We start from the raw sequence: 13301 nt of genomic DNA, 5'->3' as shown, positions 1-13301 counted from the left end.
AGCTAACTCCAAATAGCTTTACTTGTTCCAGCAATGCCTGGAACACTATCAATAGAGGCTGCCGAGGTATTGTCCAAATTGAACGATAGGTGCGGTAACGAAAGAGTTAAGCACAGCTAACCAAACGTGCTCCCAGGAAGAGGGGCTTATATACCGTATTTTCTTGTGCATAATCCGCCCCTGCATATAATCCGCACCCACACTTTCAGAGCCCGCTGGAAAAGAAAAAAAAATCGTAGCGTATTGCCCGCACACTTGGTACAGGAAAGACTGCTCAAGCAACGCATCACATATTATGTAAAAGGTGTATATTTAGCAAGTAGAATACACTGACTGCAAGGCAAAAGTCACAATTGACTAATAAAGTTCACATCTTGGTTTTTTTTTTTCTTCCTTATTCTTGAATGTTTTGTGCAATAGCTGCCATGGACGGCTTAGCCAGTCTTACTGCGTAGCAGCTTCACAGCACAACGCGCATTGCCGTGAAGCTGCACTAAAGGAAAAACCCTGCGTATTATCCGCACCCGCACTTTGCAGCTGAAATTTTCGCATTTATGGTGCGGGTTATACGCGCGAAAATGCGGTAACAGCAGCAGCAGCGCGTAGCACGGCCGTACGTACCCCCGTGAGGTCCCCCTGTGTGGTGTGCTGGAAGAGCAGCTTCTGGGCCTGCACACTTCCCGACGAGTAGATGTGCAGCGACAACCCCGACTGCCTCCACGCGCGCAGGGCAGGCACCACGTCCGCGTACAGCCTGCAGCGCACATTCAAACACACACACACCCACCACTGAGGTGCCAGACAGGTTCGAGCGATTCTAGCGGGATTCTAGTTTTTTTTTTTTTTTTTTTGTCCCAAGGATTCAACCGAGATACATTTTATGAAGAGTGCGTTGGGAAAAGCGTGAACAATACTTGGACAAGGAAGAAGACAGGGCGGAGTGCTACTAGCAACTGAAAAGTTAAATCGTTAACACACACACATACACATATCATCACCATCACCATCAGCCTGTCTATGCCCACTGCAGGGCAAAGACCTCTCCCATAGATTTCCAATTATCCCGGTCCTGTGCTAACTGCGACCACTTTATCCCCGCAAACTTCTTGATCTCATCTGTCCACCTAACTTTCTGCCGCCCCCTGCCACGCTTCCATCCATTAGGGATCCGCTCTGTTACCCTTAATGACCAACGGTTATCTCGCCTTGTTATTACATGCCCTGCCCGCATCCATTTCTTCTTGATTTCTACGAATATGTCCTCAACATGTGTTTGTCCCCGAGCCACTCAGCTCTCTTCTTGTCCCTTAACGATACACCACCTATCATCTTCGGGTTCATATACACATATATACATACAATCAAAACCACCATCATCACATAAGAGTACATGCAATCTACTACACAGCAAGATCGCGGGGAAGCAAAATATAACCACACCACACATGTACAAGCACAGAAGGAAACGACAGCGCACGCTTTTTCAGCCTTTTTCCCACAAAGCCAATTCAGCATCTGATAACATGACAGACGGTTGAGTTACGCATGCATATCACCTTCTTTCTTAATACAAACCGGTCCTGTAATCTCTCGTGTGGCCCGTTTTTTTGTGTTTGTCAAAGTTGAGTTTGTGCGGCAATTCCGGACGGAGGGTGCGGTCCTTGTGGTAGATTGCAATGTACACCATGTGATGAGGGTGGCTTTGATTGTACGTATATATGTGTGTTCACGATTACACTTTTCGGGCCGTCCTGTCTTCTTCCTTGTCCAAGTATAGTTCGCGCTTTTCCCAACAGGAACCTTTACCAAAACGCCCAACTTGCAGTCCTTCCTCATGAAGAGTGATTAACTGCGGTTTGACACTCCATCCTCTCGAGATTACATGTTGATTCTCCATTATCTCTATTCTGAAAAATAAAGCACAACAGAGCAAAACGATCTCAATGTGGTCTGTTACTGAGCAGCTAACTACACCACCTATATCGCTGTTGAGGGGGACCACAGCGGCATCCTCATCATCTGTTTCGTTGCCCAAAATGGCCCTGTGCCTGGGAATATGGCCGACCACTGTCATGACAGTTAAAGCCTGGGCGATCACTATCACCCCAACGAGCTGGTTCAAGACAGCGCTTTGACTTGGTTTGCTCGAGCGCAACGATGCAACAACACTCGTATGGTTTGTAGAGATAAAAAACAGATTGTGGTGCTCGGCGCGATATGCTGAAAAGCTAGCCCTCTTCAACTGCCCCCGTTTAAAGGGGGACATAGCCCTTAAAGTTTGCTTTAATTTTAGAGTAAACTCTCTGAAGCTTGTCAGTCTTGCTGCCTTTTTCCCCACCAATTTCAAATATGCCATTATTTCTTGAGTCAGTCAATTAGTTCCTGAAATAATCGGAGATAATTAGCCATTTTTGGAGGTTGGAGGAACAGGAGACCAAACAGTGTTGGTCATAAAACTGTAACCTTTATATTTCTCAATACTATGAACGAACCCTGCTGAGTGCAACAAGAGGATCGGATTTTTGATGCACCACTTGGAACTAATGTTACAGATGAAACTTCTGTGATTGAAATGGGCACTCAGAATGGTTCCTTGCGACTGGTGCCACCAATTTTTCATGATCTGTGACATTAGTTCCAAGCTGTGCATCGAAAAACCGCTTTGTCGTTGCATTCACCAGGGTTTATGGTATTGAGAAATATAAACACTACAGTTTTATAACCAACACTGTTTCGCCTACTGTTCCTTCAAAAATGGTTAATTATCTCCAATTACTTCAGGAACTGACTGACCGACCGCAAAAACAATGGCGCATTTGAATTAGGTGGAAGAAAAAGGAAGCAAGACTGGCAAGTTTCCCGGAGTCTACTCCAAAATTAAAAGGAAGCTGTTGCTCTCAAGAGCAGCGCCTCCCCTCGTGGAGAGTGCGTGGCCACTCACGGTGCCTGCAGCTCCCCGGTGTGGTACCCCTCCTGCCAGATGTGCCCCTGGAGGGTCTTGAGGGGCGCAGCCTTGCGGTCCCGGTCCATCTGCCACAGCACGTTGGCCACCAGCTGGGCTCGCAGGAGCTCGGGGGGCGTCCCCTGGGGGTTGTCCACGGGAGGGGGCCCCAGGCCGTCCCACGATGCATCCTGCTTGGCCTGCACCCCAGTCGATAGGTGAGGCACCGGCAGAGTGCTTCAACTACACACACACACACCAGCTGTGAAGAAAGCACGTCTCGGAAAGTGCACCCCTCCCTTCCCCTGCAGTGTTCACGCTTCTCGGTTCTATAAAGAACAGAGAGTTACACGAACAATGGGCTCCTTCTACGGATCAGGACAGCTCTTCCAACACATACGTCCACCGGTTAAGAAAGAAAATTCAAGCATCTCCACGAAGTGAATCATGACGAGTGGATGAAGCACTGAGGATCGTTCTTATCGCAAATCACCCGTGAGAGTGCTTACTGCTTGAAACAATTTCTAATCCAATCCAATTTAATCCAATCCAATCCACCCCATTTCAACCCAATCCAAATCCAATTCAATCCAATGCTCCTTGCGCATGCGCAGCACGGCTCTCCAGGAGTACTCTCTCCCGCCCTCTCTCTCTAACCTTTTCTGAACCTTTTATTTCGTTCTTGTGAACCTTTTGTGAAGCTTTTGTTCACAGACGTTTCAATTTACACGGTGCTGTGCCGTGAGCGCGGACGCCAGACGGACAAGCCTTGGCCTTAAGGTGCTTCGCTCCTAAAAAACCTGCGCCTAAAATGTAACACCCTTAGCAACCTCATTTCCTTCCGCAATGAACTGCAAATGCCGTATTTTCGCGCGTATAACCCCACCCTGCGTATAATCCGCACCCCCCCATTCAGCATGCCGGAAAAGACAAAAAAAAAAAAAAACCTCGCGTATTGCCTGCACATTTGATACAGGACGGGGTGACCAAAGCTACTGCTCAAGCAACACATCACGTACCTTGTAGACAGAAAAAGCGTAAAATTCAGTTGTGAGAGTGCGCCAGTCCTTGTTTTTTCTTCCTTGTCCTTGCATGTTTTGTGCAATCGCTGCCATGAAAGGCTTAGTCAGTGTTACTGCGTAGGAGCTTCACAGCACAACGCGCATTGCCGTGAAGCTGCAATAAAGGAGAAACCCCTGCATATTATCCGCACCCCTACTTTGCCGCTAAAATTTTCACATTTTAGGTGCGGGCTATACGCGCGAAAATACGGTGACTGCATGTACAACAGGCACTGGTGAAAAAAAATTCCTCAGGCCACTTAAGTTGGCTGAGGTGCTTGAAAGGCGGAAGCCTAGTGAACAATTGTGACAGGTCTATTTTATATACCCATATCAACCTGGTCACGCACCAGCCATGCTATTCTACCAACCTTTATCTGCCTCGATCCCCCTTAGTTCATCTCAATCCACTTTAGTAAACATTAACAATCAATCATTAACTTCTCTTAATCTACCTTAATCCAATTAATTCATCTTAATACACATTACTAATTACTACTATCAACAATTATTTAAGTTATACCGATTATACGAGGCTGGCATAGTTTGGTTCACTTCTGTGCATCCTTCAATTTCCGTACCATTCGTGATGATGCCAAGGCCATTCAAGGTCAATGTCCAATGAGTCACATACGGCTCTTTCCCTGACAAATGTGCAACAGTTGAGCAGATTTTATTTGATGAACAAAAAGCAGGCCCCTAATTTTGGGGGGCAATTTTATCCGCTTTGATTCACGTGCTATAGAGCATAGAGTTTCATACTAATATACACTAGAGGGAAATCTGGCGCCACTGTCTAGGGGAGCCGCGCTTCAGCGAGCGTGCCGTCATGTACCGGGCAGGCACGTTCCACTTGTCCTTGGCATGGCTCACGAACAGGCTAAAAAGTTGGCTTTGGCTGCAAAAATGCAACAATATTACTTCAGAAGATTAATCAAATTTGTTCTGTTATTATAAAATTAAAGCTTCAGAAAGATTTATTTGTCAGGGATTATCTAGAAGCTTCATGGAAGATGAACAAAAAAACAATGTTACCCCTTTTGGCTTCAAGACGAAAAATAAGCCATGTGGCTAACCAAGCCAAGGAGGCGAGGAACGTCGCTAGCTGCAATGGCGCCGCCCACGGCGGCCCGCGAATGCAGCGCCAGATTTCCCTCTAGTATATATTAGTATGAAACTCTATGCTGTAGAGTGCTCCATCGGGCGAGGGGGATACGTACTCTCGCACTCAGCGGTCGCGGCGCGCGGGCCACCTTTCCCCCTCTCTGGAGTGTGCGCGCCGATCCCGGCGGGCCTGGCGCGGCTGCTCCTTTGCCTTGACTACGCTCTGTAGGCATCGCGCGTGCGGGTTTACCTCTAGTTTACGCATTATTTTAGTGACATGCTGCTAATAAATGAGCCAGACTAGCAGCTCGTGAGTTACGCACTTTAAGGCACACATGATTTTTGGTAATTTTTTTCTTCTGAGCTCTCACTGTACACTCCTACCTTGGAGTAGTGGCAGGAAATTCTACCTTCTTTCCAAACTAAAATGGGTCACTGGAACTTGCCTGTGCCACAGACGGTATTAATCCCATCTGCACCGTCGCTGCGGTCACATTGTGGCATACCCAGCTCCGAGTATTACGTGGGCTGGCCTTGGCAATTTTCACAGTGACCACTACCTCCCTAGGTTGTCCCTTTCCACGGCTAATCTGAGGAAAAGGGGGATTCTGACGGGGATTCCACCTTGCTTCTTACCCCCTCCCTGAATTCGGCAAAATGAAGTTCAAGCCAAGAGTTCAGTCTATTACCCAAATGTGATGTCTCTTTGTCAGCAACATCAAACTAAGCAACGCAAAAGCAAACGCTTGACTGGCTGCCCAACGGCGGACGCTTAATAAGTTCTTATATGACCAGATCCAAACCATGAGGCAGAGATAATTAGAAGGATCAGAATGGGGTGGGGTGCATATGGCAGACATTCCCAGATAATGAATAGCAGCCTACCATTGTCGCTGAAGAAGAAAGTGTATGACAGCTGCATCTTACCGGTACTCACCTACGGGGCAGAAACTTCGAGGCTTCCTAAGAGGGTTCAACTTAAATTGAGAACGACTGAGCGGGCAATGTAACGGAAAATGATAGGCGTAACATTAAGTTACAAGAAAAGAGCGGAGTGGGTCAGGGAGAAAACTGGTGTTAAAGACTTATTAGTAAAAATTAAGAAGAAGAAATGGACGTGGGCAGGGCATGTAATGCGAAGGCAAGATAACCGCTGGTCATTAAGGGTAACAGAGTGGATCCCTAGAGAAGGCAAGCGTTGCAGGGGGCGGCATAAAGTTAGATGGGCAGATGAGATCAAGATGTTTGCGGGGATAAATTGGTCACAGTTGACACAGGACCGAGGTAATTGGAGAATAACGGGAGAGGCCTTTGCCCTGCAGTGGGCGTAGATAGGCTGGTGGTGATGATGATGATGATGATGATATGACTTTCTGCAGGAGCTGTGTTGTCTATTTTATTTATGTCGTACATTACTTGCATGGCTAAATTTTGCTGCAGAGCAGCTTGGAATTTTAGACAGAGGAAGTTTTGTATATAGTTGGCGGCAGTGGTGACTGAGGATGAGGTGTTGATATACCGCTAAGATTTAATGCCAACTATGTAATATTCCAAATACTAAGTTCGCCCAAAACTACCTGTATTAAACCCTGCAGGGATATGAAGCCAGAGGTCTGCTACATGCGCTTCTGCTTGTTGCCCATGGGCGCCGAGTGTATCACGGTTAGATCATTTTAACAAACATCAGTTTTTGCAGTAAAGCGATCAAAACACCCGCTATACGTGATCCCGGACACACACACGCAAACAAAAAAAAAATTGTGACGAAGTATTGCAAACATATGTTCGACACGGCATCGTTTACCCACCGTGGACTTGCTACTTCGAGTCGAATTACAGCCCCACCGCGGCCTTGAACTGCTCCTATGCAACAACTTTGCCATTTAAAGTATATTACGGAAAAAACGTACAACGCACTGCGACGAAAAATTCACCGAGCCGCTGCTGGCGCTCATGCGCCGTGCAGCAAACGCCCAGGTCAGCAAATCGGCCAGCTACCAAAGGGCGCTGCGCACGCAAGATGGTGGCGCCCTTGATGGAACGGTCTATACACTGCAGTGCATCATCTGTCAGTTCAACTTCCAAACTTGGAAGAATGGATCAATAGGGCGTTGCATATTCTGCTCACAGAGAGAAGATAGTCCCTGTTATCAATTTTATTGTACCCATAAACTGTTTGTGAGTAAATTTTGTGCGTCAGCCTTTTCTGCACAACTGCAGCCCTTTGCAAAAAGTCTGCCCGTGCTGCACAGTGAAGCCAGCAGCGCGTGGACGCTTTACAGCAAAGCCGACATTTGTTCACATTATCTGCAATTCACGAATATTAAAAACTGTTAAATGCTTCGAACCGTGCAACTGCACTGGAGATTGAACTGAATTGAACACTAAACACAAATATCCAAATATTCGCAAAACATACCGTTTTAGATGGAAATTTTTTGAAATTTTGCAGTATAATAGCTGGAGACAAAAACTGGTCCCACAAAACTAAAAATACCTTATGTCACTGCACGCCAGGTCAGTCTAGTCCCTTGTCTCAGCTTTCAAGCACCCAAGGAATGATGAGTATGATAGAACCTTTAAGGCCACTGAAACAGCTTTTACTGAGCCCGGACCCGTCAACATCCCCACGAAGAGAAAGATGACGCGAGAGTTCAGTTTCAAACAAGACAGGGAACACGCAGTAACGCAAGCTACGCACATTTGACAGCCATCCAATCAAATGACACAGCAGTTGGTCAACCGGTGTTTACCTTACAGTGTAGCTGTTGACAGAAACCTGCATTGTAATCCAGGTCAAGCATCAAGAATCTACAGTTCGCGACTCATTTTTTTTTTTTGCCTGACGGGGACTGCAAAAACATTCCGATTGCCAAGCAGCACAAAAAATCATCACCGAAATGTCAACTGTAAAATCGTTGTGGTGAGTAGGGAAGGTAATTGGTCAGCCCCTTGCTCCAATACTATCACATATGACAAGACCGCTCTGCCTGGCCTCACAGAGGAAACAGAGTAAACAGAACATGGTGCAAGACAATGGTGCCAAGTTCCGCATGCTGTCATTCATTTCCTCTGACCCTTCTGGCCAACTTTGACGAAAATGGGTAGAAATAGGGTAAAAAGGAGAAAAAAAACCCAACAACACGAAAGTACCTGAGAATGGAGGCTGGCGACCACAGCGGCCAGGGCAGGTTCTCCCCAGTGCTTCTCCAAGTAGTCGGCTACATTTTTCCGGGCATAGGGGAACAGCACATCCTGCGTCAATCAATAAATGAATGAGAGAGAGAGAGAGAGAGAGAGAGAGAGAGAGAGAGAGAGAGAGAGAGAGAGAGAGAGCACTACTCTGAATCGGTTAATTTGGTACAAAATCTTATGACGGCTATCCTCGTCAATGGGAGCGAAAGGGTTGATGCGACAACAAAATATGCGCCCTATGAGGCCCGTTGTAGAAGCAGGCAATGATTATACCTATTCTTTACGGTGTTCTCTAATACAGAATTTCCACAGCATGGACATTGTTTATTTATTTCCCTTTCTTCAGAACAGACCTGGACTGACCGGCAGCAATAACTTGGGACAAACCCAAAACTAAAGAAGCGAGATTTTTTTTTTCCCGAGCAACGAAAATGTCTGTGAATGTGCTTCCTATTGTATGCGGCAATTTTGTTGCCGGCTTACAATTAATTATATCGCAATGACATGCTATGCCAAACCGCAGCGGCCTACTATATATTATGCCGCCCTTTACAGCGCGCAACAAGGCCCGTTTCCGGGCGCACGCAGCTTCGTTCAGCTCATGAGCAGCGGATTCGGTCGCCGCTGATGCCTGCGGTCAGCAATGCAACCAGTGCCCCTCTATAGCCCAGCGCTGCCGTTTGAAGACCGTCACGCCGAGCATGACACGCCAGCACAGCGGCGATTAAACATATCAGATGGGGCGGCGGGGGCAGTGCGAACACACTCATTTGTCTATGACTGTATGTGAATGCTTAACAGAGCTCGTGATCTAATTAAAGATTTCGTGACATACGCACGTATATAGGGGCAGATGCTTACTGGAAACAGCTCACGGATCAAATTCTGCCACGCTTGAAAACACAGCATGAACGAACTTACGAAAGACGCAAAAGCGGCGGCTATTCAAGTTTAGCGGGCCCATCGCCTGACGCCCTCAAGTGCCGCCGGCAGAAGGAACACGCAACAGGCGGGCGACGGACGCCAGCACAATATATATATTGCTTTGCTACGGGGTAAGTTTTTTTATGAAACACTGAAAACGCCAGTCGAGGCGGCGATATGGACGGGGAACCGGTCAGCAGTCAGCCGGTGAACTTATCGTTTGGCCTTTACAAAAGACGGGGATTGGCCACTGCAACAATGTGGCCCTACAGTATTCCCTAACTAACACTGTACCCATTATTTATTGCGAATATATTCGTTGCCTGCTCACCTTGACGAAGCTTATTGATATCACTGTGCCCTCGATGTCCAACACGATCGCTTTCACGCCAGACATGTTTCGCTGCTAACACTTCGCTCGCCCTGTTCTGGGATCAACATAAGATAGTTAAACAAGTCAATCTGGATCAACGGTCACAGTTAATTGAGGAATAATGGCCTCAAGGCAAACATACAAACTACATACACAACTGATAACTTACGCGACCATCACGTCAACACAAAATGACAGATAATTGCGCCGGTGCGGTGGCGCGACTGTCGACAGCAACTATTGAAACAAAAATATTCAGAATTATTTTTGCAAGCGAGTTCACAATATATTGAGCCTTAGATGACACAAAATAATTTTGTAATGAATTTTTTTTTAATGGGTGAAGTCAGCGGCCTGTGAGCGAGCGCGAACGTGAGTGTTGCAGACGACGGGGAGGATCTCGTCGTTTGTGTTTGAATTACGATTGTAATTATAAATTATCCTAAATCCGAAATAACTTCAGTAAAAACTATGTGTTTTTAAGTGAAAATAACTATTGTTTAAACGATCTAGTCATTCATAATTACAAATCACTCACTAGGTGCTAATGCTGTAATGTCGTCTGCTAGTGGTCGCATGGAGGAAAGAAAAGTGGACGTCATCTCCAAGCAGACTCTCAAGCAGTGTAGTTGGGTGTGCGATTGCTTAGCGTACCTGGTGAGCACGCTACTCGGCAAAGCAGTCCCAGTTTTATTTAGCATAACTGACAATCGTTGTTGATCAGGTTTAAAAAGTAACTAACTAAATTCGAAGGGGTTTCTTGCGGTGTTTCCTCAGCTGGAAGGAGCTGGACATACTGTACAAGGTACGTATCGTTGTAGGAAAATTACCGTTAACTGACAATCGTTGTTGATCAGGTTTAAAAAGTAACTAACTAAATTCGAAGGGGTTTCTTGCGGTGTTTCCTCAGCTGGAAGGAGCTGGACATACTGTACAAGGTACGTATCGCTGTAGGAAAATTGCCGTTTGAATTCCAGATCAACAAAACAGCTGTTAAGGCATTACACGACCTTACAGCTTGCTGTAAATTTGCAGAAAACCAGTATGGAACCATAGAACCATCAATGAAATCCAAGGTTTGACGAAATCTCGTCTGGTCGGGTGGGAGGTCCATAGTTAAAAGACTTCTCGTCACCGACAAAAAGTTTATTGATAGGCAAGAAAGCCGTTAAAAGACAATAAAGACTCAGTGAACAAGGCGAATTCTGTACGGAAGCCGAAACGTCTATCTTGCCTTTTAACAAATCTTTGGTCGGTGACCACAAGTCTTTTCACGAAGAACCATCAGTCACCCAGAGGGGAAAAGTGCAATGTGCATTTTCCCCCTCTCGATGATAACTCATGCGTATTCCTCCAGTGCTAGAAATACCGCATGTTCGAAAATAACGTGTAGCAGCTTCAACGCAACACAAAACTGAAATGCTGCATTCGTACCTTCTGCTCCAGTGTTTTAAAAACCTGCTTCCACGGGGCGCCATTACGCAGCGTTAAACTAAAATAATTTTTAGTAAAGACAGCTTGAAATCACGCTTTACTTCAACGTATTTAGGGGCTTTGAAAACCATTCGCAATACCGAAACTGAAAATGCTGATGTACGCGCTCTCGACTGTGCGTCGCAACGTGGCAGGTGTTGACGAATGGGGGCTCGGCTCCGAGCCCAGACGAGCCAATCATGCGGCTCACTTTTGGTCACGTGGTCCGGCATGGACCAATCACGTGTTCGGCGGTCTGCTGTCGCCGGTGTTGCGGGCTTCTTTGCAGTGCTGCCAGTGTTTCGCGATCGCTTGTATGTGTGTGGGGTGGCGACTGGGTTTTGCACCTGCTGTTGAGCACCTGTCCGCCCGACGCTGCTAAGTCAAGGTAAGGCGTCGCCGCTTCGCTTCTCCGCCGGCACTGCCGGGCTGCGAGTGTCTTGGAACAGCCGCGGACCCTCGAGTGGCAATGACGGCTCGCAGCGGGGCTTAGGCCTAGATTGCCTAGATGTTGTCCTGCATCGGATGGCCAGAAGCGCTCGACTATGACCGGTGTACGGCGAAAAGTACCCACTGGTACTGCCACATTTAAACGACCCGTTCACGCGGCGAGGCCCGTGCGTTGCGTTGCTCTGAACCTGCTTCGTAGACAGCACCCCGACGTTCCGTGGTTGTCACCGCGCCGGGCGACTAGGGTGACGGCGTTGTCGGTAGCAGGGTTTGTGCGCTATGGGCGAGCGATGTTTCGGCCTCCGCAAAAACCTCACGTCACCCGAAGAAGCTCACGATCTGTCAGCCGCTTCGGTAACCTCGGACGCTGACCGCCGCTTAATCGGCAGGCCCTTTTTTGTCTCTGTTTTTGCGAGAGCGGTGCTCGCGGGGCAGTGCCCCGGAAGCAGCTCAGCCGTGTGCTCAATTTGAGGTGGTTTGCTCCCAAGCGCACGTTTCTCACCCCCGGCCGATCGGGCCTGCGCCGCAAACGGGTCATAAGAGCGCAGCCGAGTGACGTTCCACAGCCGTCAGCTCGCTGCGTGGGATCGCCGGATGAGGCTGATTGCTCCCAAACCGGCACCATGTTCTTTCTCTCACGCGCCGTCGTTTCGTTTTCCCTTTTTTTTTTTTTTCGTTCTACCGCGAGAGCTGCAACTTGTGAACATCCGCGAGTCTGTAGACGCGAAAAAGCGCCGATTTTTCGAAGCGAGGGTTAAAGGGTTAGCCGCCGTAACACGCCTCTCGAGTTTCGGTGGTTCGGGGTGAGAACTAACGCCGAACCACCACGAACCGACGCAACAGCTTCCGTCACTTGCGAACAGCCGCAGCGAAGTTTGTGAGCAAAGCAAGGAAAAAAAGAATACTCGAGGAAGAGTAACAGCCGAGCCAGAAAGTTTTCGCGTGTTCTTTTCCGCGTACGCATGCATACGCGGCTTTGCTGCGCCCTTATCGGCCGATGGTTATCACAGCTGACAGTTCCTAAACCTGCCCGGCCTGTCACCCGTATTATCCCGGGGCGCGCGTTTCTCAATCGTCGTAGCGCGGTGCGTGTTCGAAGAATGCGGACGCGGTTCGCCTTCAGAGTCGGTCGACCTCGTCGGGGGGGCTGCCATCCATCTTAGCTGGCGCCCGAGGAAGACGTCAGGCGAGCCGCTTCGTCGGCGAGCGTGTTTACCGCGCCGTTTGCATGATTCCTGGCACTTGAGGCGGCGGCGGGCGGCCTTGTTGCGGCGTCGGCTGCCGCGTCGGCCCCGAATCGGCGCGTAAATCGCCTGGTTAGTAAGCGCACTTGACTCGCGCGCCGCGCCTTGTGCAAGCGAAACCGTCTTACATCGTTCTTTATTGACGGTTGCTCAAACACGAACCCCTGGCTTCCCGGCGGGGCGAGACTACGTGCCTTCCTGCGTTCTTTTTTGCCGAATGGAAGCTTTCGTTTTTCTTGACCTTGCAGCATCTGCCGAAATCTGTCGCTTTCAACGCCCCCTGCTTTGTGCTTTGCTCTCGGCGAGTGAAAAGTTTTCCTTACCGTAGCATTGCAAACTCCCCCCAGCCTAGGGTTATCACCTTTCCTGCAAAAAAAATCTCGGCCTTTGGGGGGGGATGGGGGGTATACAGAATATTTAATTTGCTGGGGAAAAAAAAAAAAGACGCCATGTTTTTGACTTGCATTGCCCTTTATTGCAGCGTTTTCTTAGAGAGAAATCAACATATCGTTTGTACTGAAAGTGATTGAGAGCTT

The 13301-nt window shown here is 48.0% G+C and overlaps 2 protein-coding genes across 13 annotated transcripts in view; one reads left to right on the top strand and one right to left on the bottom strand.

Annotated features, from left to right (window-relative positions):
* The window catches only part of Enoph (enolase-phosphatase E1), a 59653-nt gene extending 49836 nt beyond the window's left edge, over positions 1 to 9817 (bottom strand). For 2 of the 4 annotated variants that reach the window (XM_077694834.1, XM_077694831.1), the window contains exons 1-5: positions 9752 to 9817; positions 9557 to 9653; positions 8260 to 8361; positions 2942 to 3141; positions 622 to 754 (exon numbers count right to left, since the gene is read on the bottom strand). In XM_077694834.1, coding sequence (XP_077550960.1) covers positions 622 to 754; positions 2942 to 3141; positions 8260 to 8361; positions 9557 to 9622 — 501 coding nt within the window. In that variant the 5' untranslated portion in view covers positions 9623 to 9653; positions 9752 to 9817. The remainder of the gene's footprint in view (positions 1 to 621; positions 755 to 2941; positions 3142 to 8259; positions 8362 to 9556; positions 9654 to 9751) is intronic. The other 2 variants (XM_077694832.1, XM_077694833.1) reach the window with 2 other exon arrangements.
* A 1486-nt stretch (positions 9818 to 11303) lies between these two features.
* Positions 11304 to 13301, top strand: part of LOC144164326 (uncharacterized) — an 82944-nt gene continuing 80946 nt past the window's right edge. For all 9 annotated transcript variants that reach the window (XM_077694827.1, XM_077694825.1, XM_077694826.1 and 6 more), the window contains exon 1: positions 11304 to 11459. The gene's annotated coding sequence lies outside the window, so the exon portion shown is untranslated. The remainder of the gene's footprint in view (positions 11460 to 13301) is intronic.

This window comes from Haemaphysalis longicornis, unplaced genomic scaffold (genome assembly GCF_048455015.1).
Source record: "Haemaphysalis longicornis isolate Haplotype H1 unplaced genomic scaffold, Haemaphysalis longicornis Haplotype H1 scaffold_13, whole genome shotgun sequence".
Taxonomy (NCBI): Eukaryota; Metazoa; Arthropoda; class Arachnida; order Ixodida; family Ixodidae; genus Haemaphysalis; species Haemaphysalis longicornis.
The sequence above is the reverse complement of the archived record's forward strand: the minus strand, read 5'-3'. Positions and strand labels throughout refer to the sequence as shown.